Below are 27,843 nucleotides of genomic sequence, written 5' to 3' on the forward strand. Positions count from 1 at the left end.
GGGCTTATTGTGCGTTGGGCACATGAACTTGACATTAAGAAGTTTGGTATCATTGGTACCATACCCAGTTCCAGAGGAGGCTGTTTCACAAAGGTGAGATCTCATCAGGTCCCACTTTCTGACACCACGTATGTTAAACTACAAATAAAGAACTAAAATGAGAAACAAAGAGGTGTTTATTTAGGATCAGAGAATTGAAATTCAGGGAGCACAGATTCAGGTAGAAACACAAATAGTGTCCCACTAGGGAGTAAAAGTCAGGAGCTTTTAAAGGCACGGAAGGGAGGTTTGCATTATGAACAATGTTAATTGGGGTTGGGGCAGAAAGCTAATCTTGGCTAAAAATAATTGATTACTAAGTCCAGCTAGAGTGAGGCAAAAGTCCAGCACTGTGAGGAGCTGCATGTTTCTTGCAGCGTTACTCAGTTCAAAGGTTCATGTCCGCTGGATGAAGACGTGCATGAGGCCCATTTCCTTCATGGCTTCCCAGCTCCATTTTAAAGCCCTTAGACACGAACGACTGTTTCACATTCCAGAAGCTCCATCAGGTAACACACAAGGGGCCAGCTTCGGGGAAACACTGGTCCCCCCACTTCTTACTCTGTTCCTCTGTTTACCAGGCTTCATCTCTCTCTGACACCCAGTCCTTCCTACCCTTGGAGTTCCTTCTTGGAAAGAGTTTGGTGCTTTATCTATTACTTTGATTACAACTATTTTCACATGTCATAATACTCACCAACTTAAAATGATAATGTTGTACAGCTGAAACCTATACAATGTTATAAACCAAAATTACCTTGATAAAAATAAAAGAAAGAAAGTGTTGCCTAATCTGCAGTCATGAAGATTTACTCCTATGCTATCTTCTAAGAGTTTGTTGGGAGTTTAGTTAAACTTCTCCATAGTGTTGCTGCCATGGTATCTATTTTGTGTGGCCAGGTGGCATGCAGGGGCCTTGAAGTGACACTAGCCTCTCCCGAGAGTGCACACCCTAGATAAACACCGGGAGAGTCAGAGTAAATGTCAGTTCCTGATATGACTCCCGCCACTGCCCTTGTGAGAAGAATTCTCCCCGCCTCCCAGGGCCTTCCCCCTGTGCACCCCTTAGATAAGACCCTGCAAAGCTTAGCAAAACCTTACATTTTTGGTTTGAATTAACCAATTCAGACTTAGCCTGGGAACCCAAAAAACACTCTGCCTATAGACCCCAGTAAAGTCATATGCCCCAGGTCCTGCCCTGCTATCTGGCTGCCCGCTGCCTTAACCTCCTGGTGTGTCCCCTTGAGGTGTGCTGTAGACCTTCTTCAGGACCTGTGAGTAACAAACCTCTCTATTTCAATTCCTTTGTGGTCTTTTGTTGAACCCAGGCTCACCATCTAATGCTCCTGAGTTTCTTCTTAACAAATTTTAATTTAGCAAAGTCACAACACCTAATAAAGGCATACCTCCTTTTATTGAGATTTACAGATATTACTTTATTATTGTTATTCTTTTTTACTAATTTAAGGTGTAGGGGAATAAGGAGAATTCTCTCCCTTTTCCTCTTCTGGTTCTTATGGCTGGTCAAATAATTTAAAATGATCTAAGGCAGGTTAGCAGGAGAAAATCAAAGTTCAATATGTGTATGTGGGGAATTCACATAGCATGAAGAATTCCAAAGAGAGCTAGGAAAAATGAGGTATACATGTCCTTCTGGACTAAGGACAGGGAGAAAGAGGTCTGAAACTTGAAAAGCAGAGAAGGCAATTTACAAGAAGATGAAAAGACTTCATATGTGGTAAACAAATGTTTCCATTGTCCCATCTATAAACAATGGGATGGAAAGAGATCTTTTGATAAAAGGTCCCTTGCTAGATGCCTTCCTGCCCCCCACATCTAGAATTATCCACGGTAAGAGCTCCTCCTGGGACAGGACCTTCCAGCTTAAATTCTTTTAGTCAATTAAGGGGGAAGGTCAAATGTTCTTCTGGAGTCTTCTCAGCCTTGACTATCTTCAGCTTGAAATAATCTGCACACCAGAGTGGGACATCTTGGGGTGGCCTGCCCTGAACCCCATCAGTTCCCTCCTCTGAAACTTCCTTGGAAGGTTCACATATTAAATGCTGAGCTGGTGACTGTGGAGAGAGAAAATGAGTTAGTAGCTGAGTGGTCAGGAATCTGCAAAGGGAGAAAAGAACATGGATTAGAATGAGGATGAACAAGCAGATAGGAAGCGATGGGAGCCCATCTCCTCACATGCCATTAAACAAGTTCCCAATCCTGGGAATGAGTCAGTCCAATGAAACAAGTGAGCTTCATTCATCTGATGGAAAGTGTTAACATCCCTTTTTTAAAAGAAGAAATTTTAAATTGAGGTTATGAAAGTTTACAACATTGTGAAATTTCAGTTGTACATTATTTGTCAGTCACCATATAAGTGCACACACTCACCCTTTGTGCCCACCTCCCACCATCTGCTAACCACTAAATAGTTCTCTTTGTCCATGTGTTTATCTTCTACATGACTGAAATTGTACAGTGTTTCTCTTTCTCTACCTGGCTTATTTCACTTAACATAATGCCTAAGGTCCAGCCATGTTGTTACGAATGGGATGATTTTGTCATTTTTTATGGCTGAGTAGTATTCCATTGTACCTATATACACAACATCTTCTTTATGCAATCATCAGTTGATGGGAACTTGGGTTCTTTTCATGTGTTGGCTATTGTGAATAATGCTGCAACAAACACAGGGGTGCAGAAGGCTCTTTGAATTGCTGATTTCAAGTTCTTTGGATAGATACACTGTAGTGGGATAGCTGGGTCATATGTTATTTCTATTTTTATTTTTTTTGAGAAATCTCCATACTGTTTTCCATAGTGGCTGCACCAGTTTGCATTCCCACCAGCAGCATAGGAGGGTTCCCTTTCCTCCACAACCTCTCCAACATTCCTTATTTTTGTCTTGGTAATTATAGCCATTCTGACAGGTGTGAAGTGATATCTTAGTATAGTTTTGATTTGCATTTCCCTGATGATTAGTGATGTTGAGCATCTTTTCTGTGCCTGTTGGCTATCTGTATATCTTCTCTGGAGAAATGTCTGTTCATATCCTCTGCTCGTTTTTTGTTTGGGTTGTTTGATTTTTTGTTGTTGAGTTGTGTGAGTTCTTCATATATTATGGAGATTAACCCTTTGTCAGATATATGATTTGCAAATATTTTCTTGCAGTTGGTGGGTTGTCTTTTCATTTCAATCCTGGTCTCCCTTACCTTGTAGAAGCTCTTTAGTCTGATGAAATCTTACTTGTTTATTTTTTATTTTGTTTCCCTTGTCTGAGAAGACATGGTATCCAAAAAAATACCAATGTCAAAGAGGTTACTGCCTGTATTTTCCTCTAGAAGTTTTATAGTTTCAGGTCTTACCTTAAGTTTTTGATCCATTTTGAGTTTATTTTTGTGAATGGCGTAAGAGAATGGTCTACTTTCATTCTTCTTCATGTGGCTGTCCAGTTTTCCCAGCACTACTTATTGAACAGACTTTCCTTTCTCCATTGTATGTTCTTAGCTCCTGTGTCAAAGATGAGCTATCTGTAGATGTGTGATTTTGTTTCTGGGCTTTCGTTCTTTTTTTTTTTTTTTTTTAAAGATTTTACTTTTTCCTTTTTCTCCCCAAAGCCACCCAGTACATAGTTGTATATTTTTAGTTGTGGGTCCTTCTAATTGTGGCATGTGGGATGCTGCCTTAGCATGGCTTGATGAGCGGTGCCATGTCCGCATCCAGGATCTGAACCGGCAAAACCCTGAGCCACCAAAGCACAGCGCACAAACCTAACCACTCCGCCACAGGGCTGGCCCCTATTTCTGGGTTTTCAATTCTGTTCCATTGATCGACATGCCTGTTTTTGTACCAGTATCATGCTGCTTTGATTACTGTGGCTTTGTAGTATATTTTGAAGTCAGGGATTGTGATCCCTCCAGCTTTGTTCTTTTTTCTAAGGATTGCTTTATCAATTTGGGATCTTTTGTTGCCCCATATGAATTTTAGGATTCTCTGTTCTATTTTGGTGAAGAATGTCATTGGGATTCTGATTGGGATTGCATTGAAACTGTAGATTGCTTTAGGTAGTAAGGACGCATTAACTATGTTTATTTGTCCAATCTGTGTGCATGGAATGTCTTTCCATTTCTTTGTCATCATCAATTTCTTTCAGTAAAGCCTTGTATCTTCCATTGTATAGGTCTTTCACTTCCTTAGTTAAATTTATTCCAAGATTTTTGTGGGTGTGTGATTGTGAATGGGGTTGTGTTCTTAAGTTCTCTTTCTGCTTGCTCATTATTAGGGGATAGAAATGCAATTGATTTTGGTAAGTTGCTTTTGTACCCGGCAGCTTTGCTGTAATTGTTGATTATTTCTAATAGCTTTCTGATGGATTTTTTTAGGGTTTTCTATATATAAAATCATGTCCTCTGCAAACAGCAAGGGTTTCCCTTCTTCCTTGCCTATTTGGATTCCTTTTATTTCTTTTTCTTGCCTCATTGCTCTGGCCCAAACCTCCATTACTATGTTGAATAAGAGTGGTGAGAGTGGGCACTCTTGTCTTGTTCCTGTTCTCAGAGGGGTGGCTTTCAATTTTTTCCCATTGAGTATGATGTTGGCTGTGGGTTTGTCATATATGGCCTTTATTATGTTGAGGTACTTTCCTTCTATATCTATTTTATTTAGTGTTTTTATCATAAATAGATGTTGTAGCTTATCTTCTTTTGTGTCTATTGAATGATCATGTGATTTTTGTTCCTCATTTTGTTAATGTGGTGTGTAACATTGATTGATTTGTGCATGTTGAACCATCCCTGTGTCCCTGGTATAAATCCCACTTGTTTGTGTTGTATGATCCTTTTAAAGTATAGCTGTATTTGATTTGCCAATATTTTGTTGAGGATTTTTGCATCTATGTTCATCAGCGATATTGGCCTGTAATTTTGCTTCTTTGTGTCCTTGTCTGGCTTTGGTCAGGGTGATGTTGGCAGCATTCTCTTTTAAAAGATATAAGTTAGATATTAGTTGTCCTGTTTGGTTCACCTACAAGCAACATTTTCCACCAATGATTGCACAAGGTCCTCCTTGCTAGGCAGTCAGTGTGCCCAGAGCATGTTGATTTTGGAGGACCACAGAAACTAGGCTTTTAATCTCTGACTGGAGTATTTTCAAAGTTTGTGTGTTGGTGTAAGGGAGGAAGAACTATTGCTCTAAGCTCTAGGTCCTTCTGGCTGGTCTAAAAATTAAATTGACATGAGACAGAATAACAGGAGAAAAATCATAGTTCAATAACATTTCTACATGGGAGAAACCCAGCAGAACTGAGTAAGTCACCAAAATGGTGGAAGCCACTATCTTAAATATCATCTTCACCTAGAGACTAAGGAGGGTGTTTAGGGTAGTGTCTTGGGGCGTCAAAGGGGAGTAAAGCAATCTACATGGAGATGGAAAGCAAATGTTTCATAAGCAAATATTTGCTGGCCATCTTTAGAAAGTGTGATAAGGGAGAAAGAGAGAGAGAGAGAACTTTGATAAAAATGGGCTTAGCAAGGATCCTCCTAGTCTATTATACACAGAGTTACCTATGGTGATGGCTTGTCCTGTGGACAGGCCTTCTATCTTAAATTATTTTATGCAGATGGGGGGAAGGTCAAAGTTTCTTTCCGATTCTTTTGTCCTTAAAGATAAGCTAAATAGACACATTTTGGGGTGGCAAATTCTGACCCCCTACAGTCCAGCCTTTGAAACTTTAAGAACTTTCATTATCCAGAGGAAGAGTTGGTAAATTGTCCAATCTCACTGAATCTGTCTCTTAGCCTTGATAATAGATCAGTCCAGTTAAATTCATCATATCAGAAGGCAGCAATGCAGGTGGGCACCCAAAGCTAGGTCTCTATTGTATAAATAAGATATCAGTATTTAATAGGAAGAATTTCTATGGAAACAAAAAGAAAAATAAGCTTAATGGTTAGAGCAAATTTTAAACCAGTTCCTGAGCCCAAGGGACAGCCAGTCAAGAAGACTTCTAGGTGTCAGGGTCCAAGCACCTTTTGCAGTTTGAAATGTCTCTGATAATGTCACCAGGTGAGTGATGACATCATTTGAATGGCTTCCCCAGTAACAGGCATGCTACTGTGGTGATCTATTTTAAGTTTATATCAAGTTGTCCAGCTTCAATTTGCAAAGCTTCACAAGAAAAGGGTGATTTCAGTTCTCAATGACTCCAAATGAAGATGAAGGGAAAAATTGATAATGTTTGTTTGGATATTTGTAGCCCGATATTTGAGGAAACCAGAAGAATTCAGGATCCAAGTCAGTTTACAGATAGGAAACAAAAACCTCAATGACAATTAGCAGAACTAGAATCTAATATCCACAATTGTGTATTATAGTTCCTACTGAAACAATTTTTTCTCTTTGAAGTCACCACCATTTTTACTAAAGATAGCTAAATTAAGACTCATTGCTCTGTAAAATGCCTAGTTTCAATAAACTTGGCCCAATTGTTTACATAAGGATGGCAAGAATAACAATTGATTATATAGGCTCTTTTCAATCTGCTTTGCTGGAAGTTTTTGTAGGGAATGTCACATTGAGCTTGAAAGGCCTCTCACAGGAAAGCAAAACCAAGGAATGAAAGCAAAACTCTGCATGAAATACATATAGGCTCGGGTGAATTCCTTTCTTCTTGAGGTTCCCAAAATACCCTGAGGTTCTTTGCACCTTCCATGGAAGTGACTTTTGCACACCTGGTAGGGTTGCCAGGATCCCTGCAAGCAAGGTACCAGGCCAATATTTCCAAGTGGCTTTATTTCATAAAGTCAATCTTCATTCCTCAAAAGCTGTATGGTCACATCTGAGTCTATGCATGTTTCTCTCAAATATGACATTCCAGTCAAAGCTTTGGTAATATAACCAATATTTCCAATTGTGTCGGATCATAAGGAGAACAGACTCTTATTGAACTTATGTAAACAACTATATTGCCATGAAAACAAGAATACTCTCTCACTAAGAATTTCCAAATTCTGAAAGGATCAGGTGGGGAGAAAAAGATAAATGTTTCAATTCTGCTTACAAAAGTATAATTTTATCAAATTGTTATAAGTTACAGTTAGCTTAAGAGAAAAGAGAAGAAGGTTTCCCTAAATCTGGAAAAATAAGATGTTTAAAAACATCAGCAATATTTCAGACAAAGTCATAAGAAGTATAATCATCCTCATCTGTCCACTCAGTCCCATGTAATCAACTCTTGATCTTGATCTTTTCTTAGCAGTTTCATGACATTATCAGTTTCTCTGTTAGAGTTCTGTAATTTCTTTCCCAACCAAGTTTTATAATCTGAAAAATTGTCAGAAACCTGTATTCTAGAGTAAGTGTCGGAGTCCTTTCCATAAATCTCTCTGAAGATGAAACAGATTTGCAAAAGCAGAGTAAAGCAAAACTGTCTATAAATGACAAAAGACTTAAAAATGGCAATTGACAGAGAAATTTGGCTTTTTATGACATGCAACACTTAAAAATACTGACTAGGATTATGACTGATAACCAGGACAGATAAGGATTTTAGGCATTTTATATAATTTTTTAAAAACTCTTATATTAATAATATTTACCCACACAATATCATAGGTCCCTATGAAAACATTCTGAGCCATCCATTCAGCTGTGGTGACAATGAAAGATCTTCAGGTGAATACAGAACTAAATAGCTGTAAGTAACACCTTAGCACCTATGATAAAAGACCTGACAAAGAAAATACAGGAGATCTATTCTGATAAAACATAAAATCTCTAACCCTCTGGTGGCATACTCAAAGAAAATACCTTTCATAATCTCTTTATCAATAGTAGTCTAAAAATTTAAGAAAATTATCCTTTGGAGAGAGGGGAAAAATCAAATTCTAATTTAGCACCAGCTTACTTTGATATTAAAACTCATTCACTTAATTAAATTCATTTCAATCTTAGCAATTTGACTATGTAGAAAACTCCTTGCTCAGAGTTTATTTTTCCATAAAGCTTCTATAACCTTTTTAACAAACAAAAATATCTTTTTCTTATACCTTCTGCACTGAAAACATGCATTTTACTTTCCTTGGATACAGAGATGTGTTCCTTATTGAATTTTAATGGCTTTAATCATATTTATTAATTAGAATTCTTACCCTTATAGACCTTAATATTTAGTGAAAACTAAGAAGTAAGCAATTATGCATTGTCTTTTTTATTTTTTCAAGGAAGATTAGCCCTGAGCTAACTACTGCCAATCCTCCTCTATTTTTGCTGAGGAAGCCTGGCCCTGAGCTAACATCCGTGCCCATCTTCCTCTACTTTATATATGGGATGCCTACCACAGCATGGCGTGCCAAGCAGTGCCATGTCCGCACCCGGGATCCAAACCGGCGAACCCTGGACCGCCAAGAAGTGGAATGTGCGCACTTAACCGCTGTGCCATCGGGCCGGCCCCCATGCACTGTCTTTTATATTAACATTTTATGGTTTGGCAAGTTTATAAAGGCTTTTTATAATTTCTAGAAACATGTTACTTTATTGTACAGTCTTTTAATAAAATACATGTTTACTAATAGACCAAAACACATTTCAATTTCTCTGTAATAAGAAGCCAAAAGTAGATAAACCTATATTTAATAATGTCTAATACTTTCTTATTTAGAAATTATTTAGATATTCAATAAAATTTTATCATTTAACTTAATTTAACAAAACTCTAAGGTTCCAAGTCACCAAAAGGTTTTGAAGTCAAGCACATATACCATAACACACAATTATTGTTAAAACGTTTGCCCAAAAACTTTTATCTTCCTTTCACCTATTTAGTTTACTTGTTTCCAATACTCATGCTTAGCTTCCCTACAAAAACTGCATGAGAAATTAGACAAAATCAGCTATCACTCTAAGCTATTATTTTGTTGACAAATTTGTAACAGGAATGACAAGAGCTAATCTGACTAGTAAACCCAGACTGTATGTCTGCATCAGATCCAATGCTGATAACTCCAGGACATGCCTATTTCAATGAAAGAAATAAACTTCAATAAGATTTTATTTACCAAAGATTGTTTCATATCACATTAATTTGAAAGATATTTGGGTTAGTTTCTATTGCACTTAGAAATAATTTATGTAAGCATTCACTTTAAGCTGATTAAACAGAGCTCTTAATTTTTGGCCATACCATCCAGAAGTTGAAAAATATCACACATATATAATCTATATATAGACACACAAAACAAAGACTCCATAGCAATTGTTAAATCTTTAGGACAATGTACCAAACGTTTAAAAGTCTGCACAAAGTGTTTAACAAAGGTCCTCTTTCTACATGTACAATTTAACTCTAGATGAATTTACCTTTGGAGGTGAGCTTTTATTATCTTTTTTATTCACACCTGATATTAGGCTCTAGTTTTTGTCTCACACAGTGTGGGCTCAGGCAACACTATTGACTTCCCTTTATCATGTTTAATTAACATCGTCTGAAGGGCAAATTTATATGCTGTCTTACGACCAGGCAGGGCAAATGTTCCCCAGTGAGACACAATGTCTATCCCCACAACATAATCTATAATACAATCAGGTAAAAAAAGATGCAATCACTTTACAGAAAGCCTGTAAATATATCAATTTTCCTATAAAATTTCACCTGAATTCCATCCACCCCTATACCTCCAATCATAGCTTCCATTTGGACTTCATCAACAGGTGTCAGTCTTACAATATTGGGTAGGGGAAGCATTCACAGGCAGACAGCACATCCACTTTCAAAACACGCTCAGGTAAAGTTGATATAACCTCTTTATAGAAAGTTAGCTCAAACATTCCAAATTTTATAATTTCATCAACAGTTATAGTTTTACATTTTCTCATTTTAATTGTATCCTGAGTCAGGGTCCTACCAATAGAGTTTAAGTAGATTCCAAATTTGATTAAGTTATTAAGGCTAGTTGTTATTTCTTTGTATTTCCTTTTTTTTTTAAAGATTGACACCTGAGCTAACATTGTTGCCAATCTTCTTTTTTTCTTCTTCTTTTCCCCAAAGCCCCCCAGTATACAGTTGTATATTCTAGTTGTTAGTGCCTCTGATTGTGCTATGCAGGACACCGCCTCAGCATGGCCTGATGAGCGGTGCCATGTTCACACCCAGGATCTGAACCAGTGAATCCCTGGGCCAATAAAGTGGAGCGCACGGACTTAACAACTTGACCATGTGGCCAGCCCCTGTATTTCCTTTTTAATTTGGTCTTTGGTACCAATAAAACAATTATGATGAAAGCTCTCTAAAATTTTTTCCAATTTAGAAGTTTTCCCAATTTAAATGATCCATTATCTGGTCATTGACAAGGAGGATCTTAATAGAAACTCCAACCAATAAGCCTTTTATGTCTTAACCATGGACACAAGAGGCATCCCCAAAAGTGAGTGTAAAAGAATCAGTCCTCACAAGATCCAGAAAGTTCACCCCAAAAAAATAGTCTAAGAAAGCAAAGGCCTTCATTGCACAAGCAGTAAGGTGCCAGCATTAATGAACAATGAAGGTTGAAAGGACAAAGACTCCTTATGAAAGCAACTGAGACCAATTATGACAAACTCCCCTGATACAGCTGGACAAACAGAGTGCATCTCAGAATACCCATCTACTTGACTGGCCACCAAGATGCATGCCAGTACGTGCATCCTCCCAATGGCAGACCAGAAAGTTCACAAAGGCAAATTCTCAGGATAAAAGAAAAAAATCTCATCGTACATGCACATTAACACATTTAGCTAAGCCTTAGGTCTCTTGGAGACAAACTAATATGTAGGAGGGAGAAGTTGTGGGGTTTAGCATTGCGTGTGTTTTACAGAGTGCCTCACCGCATCAAAAATTTCTTGAGGTTGGCGGGTGATCTGTTGTCATCTACCCTGTTCTGTGACCAACTTATTCTATCACAGGAGTCTTCCTGAGGTGGCAAGCACCCTAATGGCTCTTAACTGTTTGACCCATGCCCACCAAATTTTTGGCCTCTTTGGCTTCCAAGATGCCCTTAGCAACAGCTTTCACTTCATGCTCATATTCCTAGAAAACAGGATTATGGAGATGCCTGTGCCTTGCCCTATAGCTTTTCCTTTTTATAACAAGTGACACAAAATACAGAGACAAGGAAAAAATAGCCATCTTCTCTGGGAGGAGAAGTATCGATAAATGAAGAGTATTCAAACCATATTTCCCATAGTCACTGAGTCCAAGAAGCTGGCTTCATCAATATTTTCTCCTGCTAATCTAAATTTAGAAAAGAAAAAAGAACCTTGCAAGCAGAGATGCAGGAGATTGAGGTGATAAGAGCTCTTACCTCCTGCTGGCTCTTGTCAGGGGTCCAGGATATATCAGCTGCAGTAGTCCAGGAGTGAGCAGTGTCCAGCCAGTGAAGTTTTGTCCCTTTGTGGTCACCATGCTGTAGGAGAAGAAGAACTATTCCTCTACCCTCTAGGTCCTTCTGACTGGTCTAAAAATTAAATTGACATGAGACAGAATAACTGGAGAAAGTCAAACAAAGTTTAATAACATGTATACATGGGATAAACCCAGCAAAACTGAGAAACTCACCAAGATGGTGGAAGCCATGACCTTAAATACCATATTCTGCTAAAGACAAAAGAAGATGTTGGGGGTAATGGTTTGGGGCTTCAAAGCGGGGGAAGGCAATTTATATGGAGATGGAAAAGCAAATGTTTGATAAACAAGTGTTTCCTGGGCCAGCTATAGACAATGTGACCAGAAAAAGAGAGGGAGAAATTTGATAACATTGGGCTTAGCAAGGATCCCCCAGTCTTTTATACCCAGGGTCATCTATGGTGATGGCCTGTCTTGGAGACAGGCCTTCCATTTTAAATTCTTTTAGGCAGTTGTGGGGGAGGTCAAAGATTCTTTCAGAGTCTTTTGTCCTTAAAAATAATCAAGCCAAAGAGAGACATTTGGGGGTGGCCAATTCTGCTCCACCAGAGCGGTGTTGAACTCCTGTTCTACTACCATGGAGAGATTTAAACATCACCTTTTCCAACTCATAATTTCCTAATCTAGGGAATAAGACTTGATGCTGAGAAGATCTTGGAGTTGTGATACACAAGCATATACTCTATGATTTATCAAGTTGCACATTTATGTGGCACAACCTTTTGAATAAAGGAACCTACATTTGCAATTTGGCTGCCATTTAGGGTGGAGTACCTGGTGAGAGAAGGGGCCAGGTATTCAAATCCATATCTTCCTGACCAATTAGGTTGGAACACTCTCCCATTTTTTCTAACAGTATGCATTTTGGTGAGGAAGATTGGCCCTGAGCTAACATCTGTTGCCAATCTTCCTCCTTTATTTTCCTCCCCAAAGCCCCAGTATATAGTTGTATATCCTAGTTGTAAGTCATTCTAGTTCTTCTATGTGGGATGCTGCCACAGCATGGCTTGATGAGCAGTGTGTAGGTCCGTGCCCAGGATCCAAACTAGAGAACACTGGGCTGCCGTAGTGGAGCATGTGAACTGAACCACTCAGCCATGGTGCCAGTGCCTACTATCCTTTCTATACTTTGTTGCCACATAAAATAAAAAGACCAGTGTGGTTTACAGACAAGGTTAGAACTGAACCTAAAGTTCCCAGGGTCTAGAATATTCCATGACCTTTGCCACTGGTACTGTTAGTGCCTAAACATCTCTACTTTCCATGCACTTCTGTCAACTAGGAGAGCAGAACAGATCGCAGGATCGCTGGTACAGGAGGCCTGCAGTCTGATTTGGACAGCTACAAAGCCTGGTCCTGTCACCTGACCAAGTGAGTTCACATCCGCCCATATATAGTTTGTGGTATTGGACAGCTTAACTATGTGGGCAGCTGCAATACCCCAAGTTGTACAAGGGTGACTCATAAACCATCCAGAACATTTGGTGATTCGGCAAATGTTTGTGCCAAAGGGAATAGTGTTGGAGTCACTTACAATTTCCTTGAAAGGTTTGAAAATGCCACCTGTGAACTCAAACCACAGAGTTTAATTGCAATACTGTCCTGGTATGTCACTGTTGCCTGAAATAAAGAGTCTTGGTGATATTAGTGAAGGCGTTTATTCATTAATCAGCATGAGGAGTTCAAACACTGGGTAAACAGTTCAACAGAGTGCTCTGAGGTATGTGAGTTTAGGCACAGCTTGCAGCTCTTTCACAAACAGTGTACGTGCAAGGAAGTGGAAAAGAAAAAACCTTACAATTAGAGTTCACATATGTCAAAAAAGGGGGCATATATTATACCTGGTCTTTTCTCTAGATTCTACATTGAAGGTAACATAAACAAGAATTCCTTGGTTATACACCAAACAATTATCTTTGTGTGGAGGGAGGCAAGTGCCACAGCCATTAATTATTCCCTCAATCTCTAACAAATGCAGCTGGGAAACATGAGAGTGAAACCTGTACCTCTTCCTGCTGTGGATCTGTCCAGCTGGCGTCTTCAGTCATGAGGTGTGGGGCTGCAAGGTCATTTCGACACAGGCTGAAGATGGCCTGCATGACTGCTTCACAGCCCAGCATGGATGCTATTGTACTGACTTAAAGCCTATGAAATTTGCTTCCTAGATTCACTTGTTAAACCAGGGAGTGTCCCAAAAATCCATCCAAATCACCTAGGAAGGGTCCAGGGTCATGTTTACTTTCAATACAGTGGGAAAAATTTTCACCTTTTGTCTTTATCTGAGCAAGGAAGTCATGGAGCTTTTATAGAGGTTTTCTGGGGCCCATGTGACTCACCAGGAGAAGAGGTGGAGTGACGTCTTCCTTGTCGTGGACACCATACCCTGTCGTTCATCCATCTTCCATTCTTAGTCCACCAGGTGTTCACATCAGCAGGAACAGAGACCAGTTCAGGTTCTTCTGTGTTCTCTAGCTGTTGACATAGCCAACAGTCAGGTTGATTAGTTAGCGTGGCCAGGGTTTGGTAAACTTGCATAGGCGCGTGTTTGGTCTGTGCTCGACCTGATGAGGGAGAGAGTTAGTAAGAGCAAGACACAGGTTGGAAAAGAGCCCAGAGTGGAAACTTACAGAGGGGAAGTGGATAGACAGAGACCAGCATTCTCCAGTCGGCTAGCAAATGATTAAAAGGAATATATATATATTCATTAATAGGAAAAGGGTCATGTGTGTGTGGGGGGGGGAGTTTTAAAAGCATGGAGGGAATTAGGTGAAAGTGAGGTGAACAGTGATCTTACGAAAAGCTGTCTACTCCACGAGGTCAGCTACATCTGGGGCCTGGGAATTGGCCCTGGAAATCCTTAGCTTAAGGTCACCTGTGGGGACTGTCTCCCAGTTGTCTTGAGAGCAATGTTTTGGGTCTATTTTGGTGTGGCTTCCATGGATCCAGGAAGATTTTTCCTTTATTTTGATGGCAGTGTGGGTGCTTAGTAGGACTTCATAAGGTCCTTCCCAGAGAAGTGACAGTGCATTTTTTCTTCTAAAGTCCTGGATGGACACCTGAACTCCTAGTCCAAATGGATGGCAAAGCTTGTCAGAAGGTGGAGGCCATGCCTCTTTTACCTGTTGATGATAAGCTTCAAGTAGACTAGTTAATTTTTTTCTATAGCTAGTCATAGCATCAATTGTTCACTTAAGTTCCCATAATATTCTCTTAATCCAGGAATGGAAGGTTTAGAGAGGCCAATAGGCATTGGGTGTCCAAAACTATTTCTAAAAGAGTCAATAGATGTCTCCTATTTGGAGAATTTCAGATCTTTATTAGGACCAAGGGCAGAGCTTCTGGCTATTTAAGCCAAGTTTCTTGACAGACCTTCCTAAAGTCCTTTTGATGTCTAGATTTTTTGTGTTCCACTTGCCCTGATGATTGAGGATGATATGGGGTATCAAATTTTAATGAGTACCCCAGAGTTTCTGCAAGCAAGTCATTTATCTCTACTGTAAAATGAGCTCCTCACTCTGATTCAATCCATTAAGGAATGCCAGAACAAAGAATAACTTCAGTCATTAATTTCTTTCCCACTGTTGTGGCATCTGCACATCTAGTCAGGTAGAAATCAGTGCATCCACTAACCATGCAGACAGTAACCAAACAGTGAGAATAGCCTAAAGCTGGGGCAAGGCCGTAAAGTCCATTTGCAGCACCACACAGGGCAGTGTGAGCCCGGGGGGGACTTCCTGGGGTACACTGATGTCTCCCAGAAACTTGGTGATGTTGGCAAGTAGTGCACTGGGAAATAACTTGGTCAAAAATTTTGTGGCTACCAGGGCAAAACCAATTGCCTTTCAGTTCCTTAACTGTCCCCCATCTGCACATATGTCCCATTTGGTGGGAGATAAGTGCAAGCCAAAAACTCAAAGGAAAAGGAGCTACAGGAAGTCATTTGGCCCAGTGTATAATCCATCTGATCATTGTTTGACACCATTTTGTATCCAATTGTCTTTTTCAGATGGTGGGGCCATTGCCTGATAGTTAATAACATCAGTCAGGGATAAACACAGGTTTAAAAATTGGGTAGAGAAAGATCTGGCTGAGGAACTAGCAGAGGAGTTAGTCTTGAGGGGTGGTTTAAGCCAGAGTACCAGAGATGCAAAGATCTTCTGGAGAGTCAGGGACAGAGAGCTGGAGATATAGGGGAGTATAGGAAGGTAAAGGGGAATTTTCCTTAAATTTGTTTTAAAATTTTTGTTCTAAGTCTGACTTCTGTTCTTTCATTTCATTAAGAGATTCCCTAAGCCTAGCCATTATATTTGGGGGGAGAGGGGCTTCTTTTCAATTTGATCTTCCCAAAAATACTAATAAGGCAGCTCCTTGTGATAAGAACTCTCTAAAATAGTTTTCAAATATAGAAGTTTTTTCAATTCAAAAGATACATCATCCAGCCATTGAAGAGTAGAATCTCATCAAATATAAAGATATATATTTGTATACTTATTCCAATACTGACTCAATCAAATGAGGCTTTTTAAGGAAATACCTGGAGGTAACTTTCCAGAATTAGAAAAAACCTTTACCACCGATGCAAGAGATGTCCTTAGGAGGGCGCAGATCATGTAGCCCCTATGATGCCAAAAGTTCACTTGTCAAAATAGTCAGAGACAGTAAAGAGCTTCATTGGTCAGGCAGTAAGGATGGTGTAGTGAAAATGGTGTCTCCAGTCTCCCACAAGAGCATGGGATGCCTCCAGTCACAGACCTGCTAATCTGTGACACCAGGAAGGAGCCACAGGTATGGGATTTTTTCCAGCACTAACCAGTAACAAAGGTTGAGACCACAAAGGCCTTTATGGACTGGACCCTTTATGACAAACTCCCCTGAATGCTTGGTGCAGCCAGACAGAGGGAGCCTGGAACCCCAGTCTATTTGACTGGCCACCAAGTTCACCCCAGTAAATGCACCTCTTCCAGATGGTGGAGACCAAGGAGAATCTTCTCACTGATCAAAAAGCCAAGTTCTCAGGACATAGAACAAGATGGAAGGAAAGGAAGGAAAAACCTCATCGAGTTGTTTTCTTTTGTTTCTTATATGCACAATAGCAGCTTTAGCTATGCCTTGGGTCTCATGGAGGCAAACTAACACCTCTGAGGGATGTGCTGTGGTGTCGGGGATTGTGTGTGTTTTACAGAGTACCTCACTGCACCAAAATTTTCTTGAGGTTGATGGGGGACCTGCTGTCATCTACCCCATTCTGTGACCAACCTATCCTATCACAGGGGTCTTCTAAAGGTAGTGAGCACCCTGATGGCTCTTAACTGATTGACCCTTTACCGCTAATATTGTGGCCTCTTGGCTTTGAAGGTGTCCCTTGGCAACAGCTTTCACCTTATGTGCATGTGAACCCACAGCAAAGTTTGCCTAAATAGAAGCCAGTCTGGTGAGACCACAAACTCACCAGCCTGTGGGGTTGGACCAGACAACAGGCTTATAGGGCCTATGCCTGTGTCCCACCCTATGGTATTTCCTGCTTATGACATATGACACAAAAGACAGAAACAAAAAAGTGAAAAAACAGTGGCCACCTCTGGGAGGAAAAGAATAAAAGTCAAGAGTACTCTACCTAATTTACCAGAGTCATTAAAAAGCACAAAACTTAATTTCCCAAAGATTTTCTCCTGCCAATCCAAATTTAGAAAGAGAGAAAAAGATTCTTGCCGCTTACTTCCACTGGACCCCGCAGATAGAGATTCCAGGAAACTAACGTGGTAACAAATCTTCCCTCTTCTAGGCATTCATCAGGTGACCCAGATCTCCTCATCTGCAGTTGTCCTAGGGAGAAAGCAGTCCTTCCAGCCAGAGAGAGCAGCTTGCCAGCCAGTGGGAATTCTGCTTGCTATGCCAAAACTATACAGAAAGAGGGAGAATTCCCCACCTTTTTTCTTATGATTCTCATGACTGGTCAAAGATTTAAAAATGGCATGAGGCAGGTTAGCAGGAAAAAAATCAGACAAATTTTAATACTTTTATACAGGGAATTCACAAAAGCATGAAGAATTCCAAAGACAGTCAGGAAAAATGAGGTATATATGTCCTTTTGGACTAAGGAGAGGGAGCTAAAGGTCTGAGACATCAAAGGGGGAGAAGGCAATTTATGGGAAGATGAGAAGAGTTCATATTTGGTAAACAAATGTTTGCATTGTCCCGTCTATAGACAATGGGACCTAAAAGAGATCTTTTGGTAAAATGGCCCTTGCTAGATGCCCTCCTACCTGCCACACCTAGAATTATCCGTGGTAAGAGCTCCTCCTGGGACAGGCCCTTCTATCTTGAATTGTTTTAAAAAATTTGAGGGAAGACCAAGTGTTCTTCCAGAGTCTCTTGAGAGTTGATTGTCTTCAGCTTGAAATAATCTGCATACCAGAGTGGCATACCCCACCCCTTGGGGCAGCCTGTCCTGCACTACATCAAAAGTTTGTGGCAACCTCGCATCAAGGAAGTCTATTGGTGCCATTTTCCCAACAGCATTTGCTCACTCATGTCATTATGTCACATTTTAGTAAATCTAGTAATGTTTCAAACTTTTTCATTATCACTAATTTGTTATGGTGATCTGTGATCAATGATCTTTGATGTTACTGTTGTAATTGTTTTGGGTTGCCACAAGCTACACCCATATAAGACAGTAACCTCAGTTGATAAATGTTGTGTGTATTCTGATTGCTCCACTAACCAGCTGTTCCCCCATCCCTCTCCCTGTCCTCAGGTCCCCTATTGCCAGAGACAGGGCAATATTGACGTTAGGCCGATTGATAACCCTACAGTGGCCTCTCAGTGTTCAAGAGAGAGAAAGAGCCACCCATCTCTTACTTTAAATCAAAAGCTAGAAATGATTAAGCTTAGTGAGGAAGACATGTCAAAATCCTAGATAGACCAAAAGCTGGGCCTCTTGCACTAAACAGTTAGCCAAGCTGTGAATACAAAGGAAAAGTTCTGGAAGGAAATTAAAAGTGCTGCTCCAGTGAATACATGAATGATAAGAAAGTGAAACAGCCTTATCACTGATATGGAGAAAGTCTTAGCTGTCTGGATAGAAGATCAAACCAGCTGCAACATTACCATAAGCCAAAGCCTAATCCAGAGCAAGGCGCTAACTCTCTTCAATTCTAGGAAGGCTGAGGGAGGTGAGGAAGGTGCAGAAGGAAAGGTTGAATCTAGTGAAGGCTGGTTCATGAGTTTAAGGAAAGAAGCTGTCTTCATAACATAAAAGTGCAAGGGGAAGCAGCAAGTGCTGATGCAGAAGATGCAACAAGTTCTCCAGAAGATCCAGCTAAGATCATTAATGAAGGTGACTACACTAAAAAACAGATTTTGAATGTAGATGAAACAGCCTTATATTGGAAGAAGATGCTATCTAGAACTTTCGTCGCTAGAGAGGAGAAGTCAATGCCTGGCTTCAAAGCTTCAAAGGACAGACTGACTCTCTTGTTAGGGGCTAATGCAGCTGGTGACTTTAAGTTGAAGCCAATGCTCATTTACCGTTCTGAAAATGCTAGGACCCTTAAGAATTGTGCTGAATCTACTCTGCCTGTGCTCCACAAATGGAAAAACAAAGCCTGGATGACAGAATATCTGTTTACAACACCATTTACTGATTTTTTTTTTAAAGACTGGCACCTGGACTAACATCTGCTGCCATTCTTCTTCTTTTTTTCTTTCTTCTCCCCGAAGCCCCCCAGTACGTAGTTGTATATTCTAGTTGTATGTCCTTCTAGTTGAGCTATGTGGGATGCCACCTCAGCATGGCTGGACAAGTGGTGCTAGGTCCGTGCCCAGGATCTGAACCAGCAAAATCCCTGGCCAATGAAGCAGAGCATGCAAACTCAACCACTCAGCAACCAGACTGGCACTGATTTACTTAATATTTTAAGCCCACTGTTGAGACCTACCACTCAGAAAGAAAAATTCCTTTCAAAATGTTATTGCTCGTTGACAATGAACTTGGTCACCCAAGAGCTTTGATGGAGATAAACAATGGGATTGATGTTGTTTTCATGCCTGCTAACACCATATCCATTCTGCAGGATCTAGGCAGCCATTTTGATCATGAATCAAGGAGTAATTTTGACTTTGAAGTCTTATTATTTAAGAAATATGTTTCATAAGGCTATAGCTGCCATATAAAGTGATTCTTCTGATAGACCTGGGCAAGGTAATTTGAAAACTTTCTGGAAAAGATTCACCATTCTACACACCATTAAGAACATTCATGATTCATGGGAAGAGGTCAAAGTATCAACATTAACAGAAGTTTGGAAGAAGCTGATCCAAGTCTCATAGATGACGTTGAGGGGTTCGAGACTTCAGTGGAGGAAGTAACTGCACATATGGTAGAAATAGCATGAGAACTAGAATTAGAAATCGAGCCTGAAGATGTGACTGAATTGCTGCAATTTCATGATAAGACTTTAATGGATGAGGATTTGCTTTTATGGATGAGCAAAGAAAGTGGTTTCTTGAAATGGAATCTACTCCTGGTGAAGAAGCTATAAAGGTTGTTGAAATGACAACAGATTTAGCATATTACATAAGCTTAGTTGGTAAAGCAGTGGCAGATTTTGAGAGGATTGACTCCAATTTTGAAAGAAGTTCTAGCATGGGTAAAATGCTAACAGCATCACATGCTACAGAGAAATTTTTCATGGAAGGAGGAGTCAATCAAAGTGAAAACTTCCTTGTTGGCATATTTTAAGAGATTGCCAAAGCCACCCCAACCTTCAGCAATCACCACCCTGATCAGTCAGCAGCCATCAACATCGAGGCAAGACCCTCCACTAGCAAAAGATTATGACTCACTGAAGGATCAGATGATGGTTAGCATTTTTTAGCAATAAAGTATTTTTAAGTTACATTTAAAGTACATTCTTTTTTATACATAATACTTTGCACACTTGATAGGCTACAGTATAGTGTAAACATGCGTTGCATATGCACTGGGAAACCAAAAATTTGTGTGACTCACTGTATTGTGATAATCATTTTATTGTGGTGGTCTGGAATTGAACCCACAATACCTCCAAGTTATGCCTGTATAGTTTCAGCTCTTAGATTTAGGTTTTGATTGATTTTTGAGTTAGTTTTTGTATGCAGTGTGAGTTAAGAGTCTGACTTCATTCATTTGCTTGTGGATATCCAGTTGCTGCAGCACAGTGCATTGAAAAGATTCTTCTTTCCCCTATTGATTTGTTTTGGCTCTCTTGTCAAAAATCAATTGACCATCAACAGAATGAGGAAACAAGGCATAAACTAGAAGAAAACATTTGTAAAAGACATGTCTGATAGAGGATTATTATCCAAAATATACAAAGAACTCTTAAAAATCGACAGTAAGAAAACCAACAACCCAACTGAAAATTGGCAAAAGATCTGGACAACTCACCAAAGAAGATAGACAGTTGGAAAATAAGCCTATGACAAGATGCTCCACATCCTGTGTCATTAGGGAACTGCACATTGAAACAACGAGATGCCAGTACACGTCTGTTAGAATGGTAGAAATCCAATACACTGACAACAGCAAATGTTGCCGAGGATGCAGAGCAACAGGGACCCTCATTCATTGCTAGTGGGAATGCAATATGGCCCAGCAAGTTTGGAAGACAACTTGGCAGTTTCTTACAAAACTAATCATACTTTTACCATATGAATCAGCAACCACACTGCGTGGTATTTACTCAGTTGAGTTGAAAACTTATATCCACACAAAAACCAGCACATGGGTGTTTACAGCAGCTTCATTCATAATCGCCAAAACTTGGAAGCAACCAAGATGTCCTTCAGTAGGTGAATGGATAAATAAAGCATGGTACATCCAGACAAGAAATATTACTCACCGCTGAAAAGAAAGGAGCTATCAAGCCAAGAAAAGACATGAGACAACCTTGAATGCATATTACTAAGCGAAAAAGGCCAACCTGAAAAGGCTACATGGTGTGTGATTCGATTCCCACTATATGACCTTCTGGAAAGGCCGAACTGTGGAGGCAGTGAGAAGATCAGTGGTTGCCGGGGGTTAGTGGGGAGGGAGGGATGGATGGGTGAAGCACAGAGGATTTTTAGGGCTTACTGTAATAGTGTGTACATGTCATTATACATTTGTCAAAACGGCAAGAGTGTACAACACTAAGAGTGAGCCCTAATGTAAACCATGGACTGTAGGTGATAATAATGTGTCAATGCAGGTTCCTCAGTTGTAACAACTTTACCAATCTGCTGGGGGATGCTGAAGGTGGGGGAGGCTATGCCTGTGTAGGGGCTGGGGGTATGTGGGAACTCCACCTTCTGCTCAGTTTTGTTGTGAACCCAAAACTGCTGTAAAAAGTAAAGTCTATTTTTAAAACAATCATTGGTCATGAATTTAAATTGGCAATAAACTTTTAAAAATCAATTGCCCATATTTTTGGGCTCTCAACTCTATTCCATTGATCTATGTCTCTCCTTATGTCAGTAACACACAGTGTTGATTCCTGTAGCTTTGTAGTCAGTTTAGAAATCAGAGCATGTAAGTCCTCCAACTTTGTTCTTTTTCAAAATGGTTTTGGCTCTTCTGGGTTCCTTGCATCTCCACATGAATTTTAGGATCAACTTGATAATTTCTGAAAACTAGGCAGTTGGGGTTTTGATAGGAGTTGCACTGGATCTGCAGACCAATTTGGGAGTATTGCCATCTTGACAATATTAAATTTTCCAGTTCATGTACGTGGGATGTCTTTCCACTTATTTAGGTCTTCTTTAAATTTTTTCAGTGATGTTTAGTAGTTTTAAGAGTACAAGTTTTGCATTTTTTTGTTAAATTTATTCTAAGTATGTTTATAAGTAAATTTATTCTTTTTGTTGCTATGTGGGGTGAATTGTTTTCATAATTTCGTTTCTGGGTATTTCATTTCTAATGTATAGAAATACAATTGATTTTTGTATATTAATCTTGTGTCCTGCACCTTTGCTGAACTGGTTTATCTGTTCTAATATTTTTTTGTGTGGATTTCTTAGGGTTTTCTCTAACATAAGATCATGTCATCTGAGGCTAGAGATAGTTTTACTCCTCCCTTTCCAATCTGGATTCCTTTTATCTCATGTTCTCACCTAATTGCCATGGCCAGAGCCCCCAGTAAAGTGTTGAATACAAGTGGAGAGAGGATCTCCCGATGTTGTTCCTGAGCAAAGGGAAAGCTTTCAGTGTCTCTCCACTGAGCACAGCAGCCGAGGGGTTTTCGTGGATGGTCTTCGTCAGTTTGAGGGCAGTCCCTTCTAGTCCAGGTTTGTTGACTGTTTTTTTCTGTGTCTGTTGAGACAATCATGTGGTTTTTGCCCTTTATTCTGTTAGTATGACATATTCCATTGATTGACTTTCAGATGTTAAATCAATCTTGCATTCCTGGGATAAATCCCGCTTGGCCCTTTTTATATGTTGCTGGATTCGATTTGCTGGTACTCAGTTGAGCAATCCTGCATCTATATTCATAAAAGATGTTGGCCTGTGGTTTCTTTCCTTGTGATGTCTTTGTTGGGTTTGGTGTCAGGGTGCTCCTGGCTGTGTAGGATGAGGTGGGAAGTGTTCTCTCTTCTTCTGATTATATTTTTGGTGCTTTCTCTTCACTGCATCTCCATGTGTTGCTCAGTGTAACTGCCTTGCTCAGTGGGGTCCAGCACTTGGCCCAGCCATGTCACTGGAAGTTTACAGTTTACTGTGTCGACCACGCTTGGCCACGAGTATCCACTGGATGTTCGCCCCTGTGAAAGGGATGTGATGAGAGCCCTTCTCTGGGTAGATGAAAAGTCAGTGCTCTGAAACCCTGCACACCAGCTCTCAGGTGGCCGTCGGTCAGGCCCTGGGGGAGCTCCTGTTACACAACTGCCCAGGCCTCTTGGTTGGAAATGCATTTTTCTGGGTTTCTGTGAAGGCGTTTCAGAACAAGGAACTCTGCTCAGTTATGTTTAGGCCACAAGGAGCGAGGTGCGGGAGGGGTCACCCCTGCAGGAAGTCGGAGCTCATCTGAGAAGCTCCTCAAGACAACGTCAGCCAAATACCAGAAGGGAGCAAGGGGCTGGCTAAGGTAGAGTGCTCCAGGTGGCACCATCTGTTCTGGGAGTCCACCACCCTGTCACCAGCCCGCTGAGCCAGACAGCCTGCTAAATCTCTATTCTGCAAATGAAATATAAACCCAAAAACCTGGAGAAAGTTCTGAGGGAAAAGGACATCTCATTTGGTTTTGCTTTGCTTGGATGGGTTGTCCTCATTTTGCTGTAAACAAGTTCACACCCTGTCACACCAGCCTTTCCACTTTCAAAGGAGTGGGAAGAGCAGAAGGACAAAGACCCCTCAGCCCGAGGAATAAAGAAGGCTGAGGGGGTGTGTGATGGTCGTGTGATGAGACACGTGATGTGTCCCCATGATGCAGGGACTGGTATGGAGCAGATGTTCAGTCCATGACATCTCTCATGGATATCAATAAGTGGGAGCTGCTGTTAGGGTCCCCGAGGGTCCTCCAGGCTTGACAGCTGCTCCTGAGCTGGGAGGAGCTGCCATCGGTGTCTGAGGCTCCCTACGGGTGCCCCAAGCTGGAGGGCTGGAGGTCATCCCCAGGGGTCTGCTTGCCTCCTTTCAGGACACTGTCTGTAGGTAGAAGCTCAGAACAGCCACAATGAGCTCTGCCAATTCACAGAACACTCCCCACAGCCGGGCACTCCCTCTTCAGTGGATGAAGTGGCTTACTGCCATCCCATTGTGCCAGAGGTCAGGGACTGCCCAGGGCCTCTCAGCTGCATTCAGACCCTCATCTTACCAGCATCTTGCCTGAGACCCGCAGCCCCCACACCTCCCAGGGTCCAGGGGCCTGGATGGTGCCCAGCTGGTGGAGTCCGTGTGTTGGGATGAGGGATCAAGGAGGGCGTCTGCAGCAGTGGAAAGCAGGTGGGCTCCATACCCCACCCAGACCTGGACCTTAGCCTCCACCTGCCTCCCAAGGCCACCCTGGTGACCTGGGCTAGTCACTTACCTGGTGGCCTGGGCTTCCTCATCTGTGAAGCGGGCAGTCATAGGGCTTCCCCAGAACCTGGGGAGCGCTGGTCTTGACCATGTGAGGTGTGGGCAGGGTGTGTGTGTGACCACGAGGCAGGGCCCAGCGCTGGATCTGACACCCATGGGTAGGTGTAGGTGCGAACTATGAGGGCCACTGAGGCAAAGCAGGTGAGTCGCAGCGAGTCCTGTGGGGATGGACTCAGGCTGGGGAGGAGGCGAAGGCTTGGGTACCTGAGGAGGGGAGTGTGCTGAAATGAGCTCTTGTAATGGCTGGGTGGTAGCACATCTGTGTGCAGGGGTCCTGGGGCTGCTTCCTCCCCACCTCAGAGCCCCTCCCATACATGCTCAGGTCCTGATTCACCTGAGCTCCCTTGCCCAGGAGGCAGTTCAAAGGGATCCCCATGCTTCCCTGTGGCCTCCTGCCCACCTGCTGCCAGGCCCTGAGCCTGCCTCATCCAGCCCTGCAGCTGCCAGTGGTTCCAGGCTTGGGTCCCCAGGGCAGGGTCAGAACAAGGACTGAAGGCTCGTCAGGACCTAGGGCAGTCTGTCACTTCCCTCTGGCTTTTGTAGGTGTGGACATCTGGCTTGGTGCTCATCTCAACCATCCACCATGGCCTGGGGGCTGCCCAGCACCGCCAGCCTGGTGTGCGTCTGCCAGAAGCTGAACCGGGTGAAGACACTGGAGGAGCCCACCAAGGAGACATTGCTGCAGCGCCGCCTGACCACACTGGACCTGATCCTGCTGGGTGTGGGTGGCATGGTGGGCTTGGGGCTGTACATGCTCATGGGCACCGTGGCCAAGGGGATGGCAGGCCCTGCAGTGGTCGTGTCCCTTGGCGTGGCTGCCATCGCCTCCCTGCTGGTAGCCCTATGCTACACGGAGTTAGGGGTGCATGTGCCCCGCAGAGGTTCTGCCTACCTGTTCACCTACGTGTCCATGGGTGAGCTGTGGGCCTTCCTCGTTGGCTGGAACGTGCTCCTCAGGTGCCTCATTACTGGCGCTGCTGTGGCCCGTGCCTGGAGCAGCTACCTGGACTCCATCTTTAGCCACCGCATCCGCAGCTTCACTGAGGCCCATGTGGGCATCTGGCAGGTGCCCTTCCTCAGCCAGTACCCAGACTTCTTGGCTGCTGTCATCCCTCTTTTGGCTTCTACATTCATCTTCTGTGGAGCCCGTGTCTCTTCCTGGCTTACCCGCACCTTCTCTGTTATCACCATGGTTGTCATCCTCTTCATCATCATCCTGGGGTTTGTCCTGGCCCATCCGCACAACTGGAGCACTGAGGAGGGCGGCTTTGCACCCTTTGGCTTCTCTGGCATCATGGCCGGTGCCGCCACCTGCTTCTATGCCTTCATGGGCTTTCATGTCGTTGCTAACTACAGTGAGGAGGCCCGGAACCCGAAGCGAGCAGTGCCTATGGCCATCACTATCTCGCTTGGCCTGGCGGCTGGTGCCTACATCCTCGTCTCCACAGTCCTCACCCTCATGGTGCCCTGGCACAGCCTGGACCCTGACTGGGCACTCGCTGACGCCTTCCACCAGAGAGGCTATAGCTGGGCGGGCTTCATCGTGGCAGCTGGTGCAATCTGTGGTAAGGGGCCCATCTGGGCAAGGTGGGAGGGAACAGAGTGGTGGGGCCCTGCCCTAAGCCTCCAGGGCACACATCTCCATCTGGGCCTGTGCTCCCAGTCACATCCTGGGCCCAGGAAGGTGCTAATGATTAGACTCTCTACCCAGGCTTGTGGGAAGGGACCTACTCACCATCCCTCCCAGTTCTACACAGAATGTCAGTTCTTGGGATGTGCTTCCAGATCCTTCCAGGCAGAGAGACTCAGCCCTCATCAGATTCTCCGGTGGGCCTGTCACCTAAACTGGGATGCCCAATTCCTGGGTGGTGAGGGGGAACAATCCAGCACCCACATACACTCAGGCTCACTCTCAGAGCCTAAACTCATGCCTCTGTTCTCAAGGGGCCACCCATGCCCTTGCTCCCAGCAGTTGCCCCAGGGCCTGTCCACCACACTGACCAGTCTCCCACCCTCTGTCACAGCCATGACCACTGTCTGCTCAGGTACATCTTCTTCCTGCCACGCATGGTATCTGCCATAGCCGCTGACGGGCTCTTCTTCCAGGGGTTTGCCCGCGTGCACCCCCGGACACAGGTGCCTGTGGTGAGCCTCCTGGTGTTCGGGGTCCTCATGGCTTTCCTGGCACTGCTGCTGGACCTCCAGGCACTGGTCCAGTTCCATTCCATTGGTGCACTGCTGGACTACACCTTCCTGCCCACCAGCATCATCATTCTACGCTTCCGAAAGTCCCCTCCATCCACTTCTCAGCACCCAGGCAGCCCTGTGGGCACAGAGCAGGACTCAGCCCCTGAGCCCAGGCAACTGCGAGCAGCCCTGAGGCCCTACCTCCACTTCCTGGGTGGGTGCAGGCCTGGAGCTGCTGTGGCTTGGGCGCTCGGTGTCCTGGTGGCCTCGGCCATCACCCTGGACTGCGTGCTGGTCTTTGGGGACTCGGCCCTGCACCTCCCTCCCTGGGGCTACACCCTGCTGCTCCTGCTCAGCTCCGCCACCTTTCTGCTCAGTCTCCTCGTCCTGGGGGCCCACCAGCAGCAGCGCCGGCAGGACACTTTCAGGTACTTCCTCCAGCCAGCACCCACCATGCTCTGCCCAGCCGGCTCCCTTCGCCCCTTCCTCCTCTGCCGTGGCAGGATGCACCAGGGCTGCAGGGCGGGGGAGGCCAGTGCCCCACACCCCTCTCTCTGCATGGCGGGTGGGCCCTGGTCTCCGGAATCTCCAGAGGCAGAGAAAGGTTCTGTGGACTCCCGAGAAATCAGGCCCTGGGCCAGCAGACCTTCCTTGCAGCCCAGCCCAGCACTTGTCCCCTCAGGTTCCCATGGTGCCCCTGACTCCCGCCCTGAGCATCCTCCTCAACACCTTCCTCATGCTGCACCTGAGCTATGTGATCTGGTTGGTCTTTTCCATCTGGCTGCTGATCGGTGAGTGGGGGCCAGGCTGCGACCCTGGGGGGCTGCAGGAGGAGGGCAAGCAGGGAAGCAGGGCTGGGAACTGTCCCTCAGGCTTGTGCCACCCTTGCAGGACTCACGGTGTATTTTGGCTACGGCATCTGGCACAGCAAGGAGAACCAGCGGGAACGGCCGGGGTTGACTGTCCCACGCGGCAGCCTGGAGGAGACGGTGCCAGCCCTGCATCCCCCCAGCCGGGCATCGGCCCAGAAGCCAAGCCACACGGAGCAGCCCACCAGTCTATGAGGATGACTGGGGACCTGCCCACC

At 43.3% G+C, this 27,843-nt stretch overlaps 1 protein-coding gene and 1 long non-coding RNA gene across 2 annotated transcripts; one reads left to right on the plus strand and one right to left on the minus strand.

Annotated features, from left to right (window-relative positions):
- The first annotated feature begins 184 nt into the window (after positions 1–184).
- LOC106826201 (cationic amino acid transporter 4-like) lies at positions 185–27,835 on the plus strand. The gene is made up of 5 exons (XM_070516511.1): positions 185–1,313; positions 25,113–26,156; positions 26,615–27,184; positions 27,414–27,547; positions 27,648–27,835. The coding sequence occupies exons 2-5, from the start codon at positions 25,153–25,155 to the stop codon at positions 27,818–27,820; spliced, it is 1,881 nt and encodes a 626-aa protein (XP_070372612.1). The 5' UTR covers positions 185–1,313; positions 25,113–25,152; the 3' UTR covers positions 27,821–27,835.
- LOC139045957 (uncharacterized) lies at positions 1,322–13,987 on the minus strand. Its single transcript, XR_011505493.1, has 3 exons — positions 13,810–13,987; positions 11,373–11,525; positions 1,322–2,114 (listed from the first exon to the last, which is right to left on the minus strand). It is a non-coding gene; the product is annotated as an uncharacterized lncRNA (long non-coding RNA).
- Positions 27,836–27,843: the final 8 nt, after the last annotated feature.

This window comes from Equus asinus, chromosome 8 (assembly GCF_041296235.1).
Source record: "Equus asinus isolate D_3611 breed Donkey chromosome 8, EquAss-T2T_v2, whole genome shotgun sequence".
Classification (NCBI taxonomy): domain Eukaryota; kingdom Metazoa; phylum Chordata; class Mammalia; order Perissodactyla; family Equidae; genus Equus; species Equus asinus.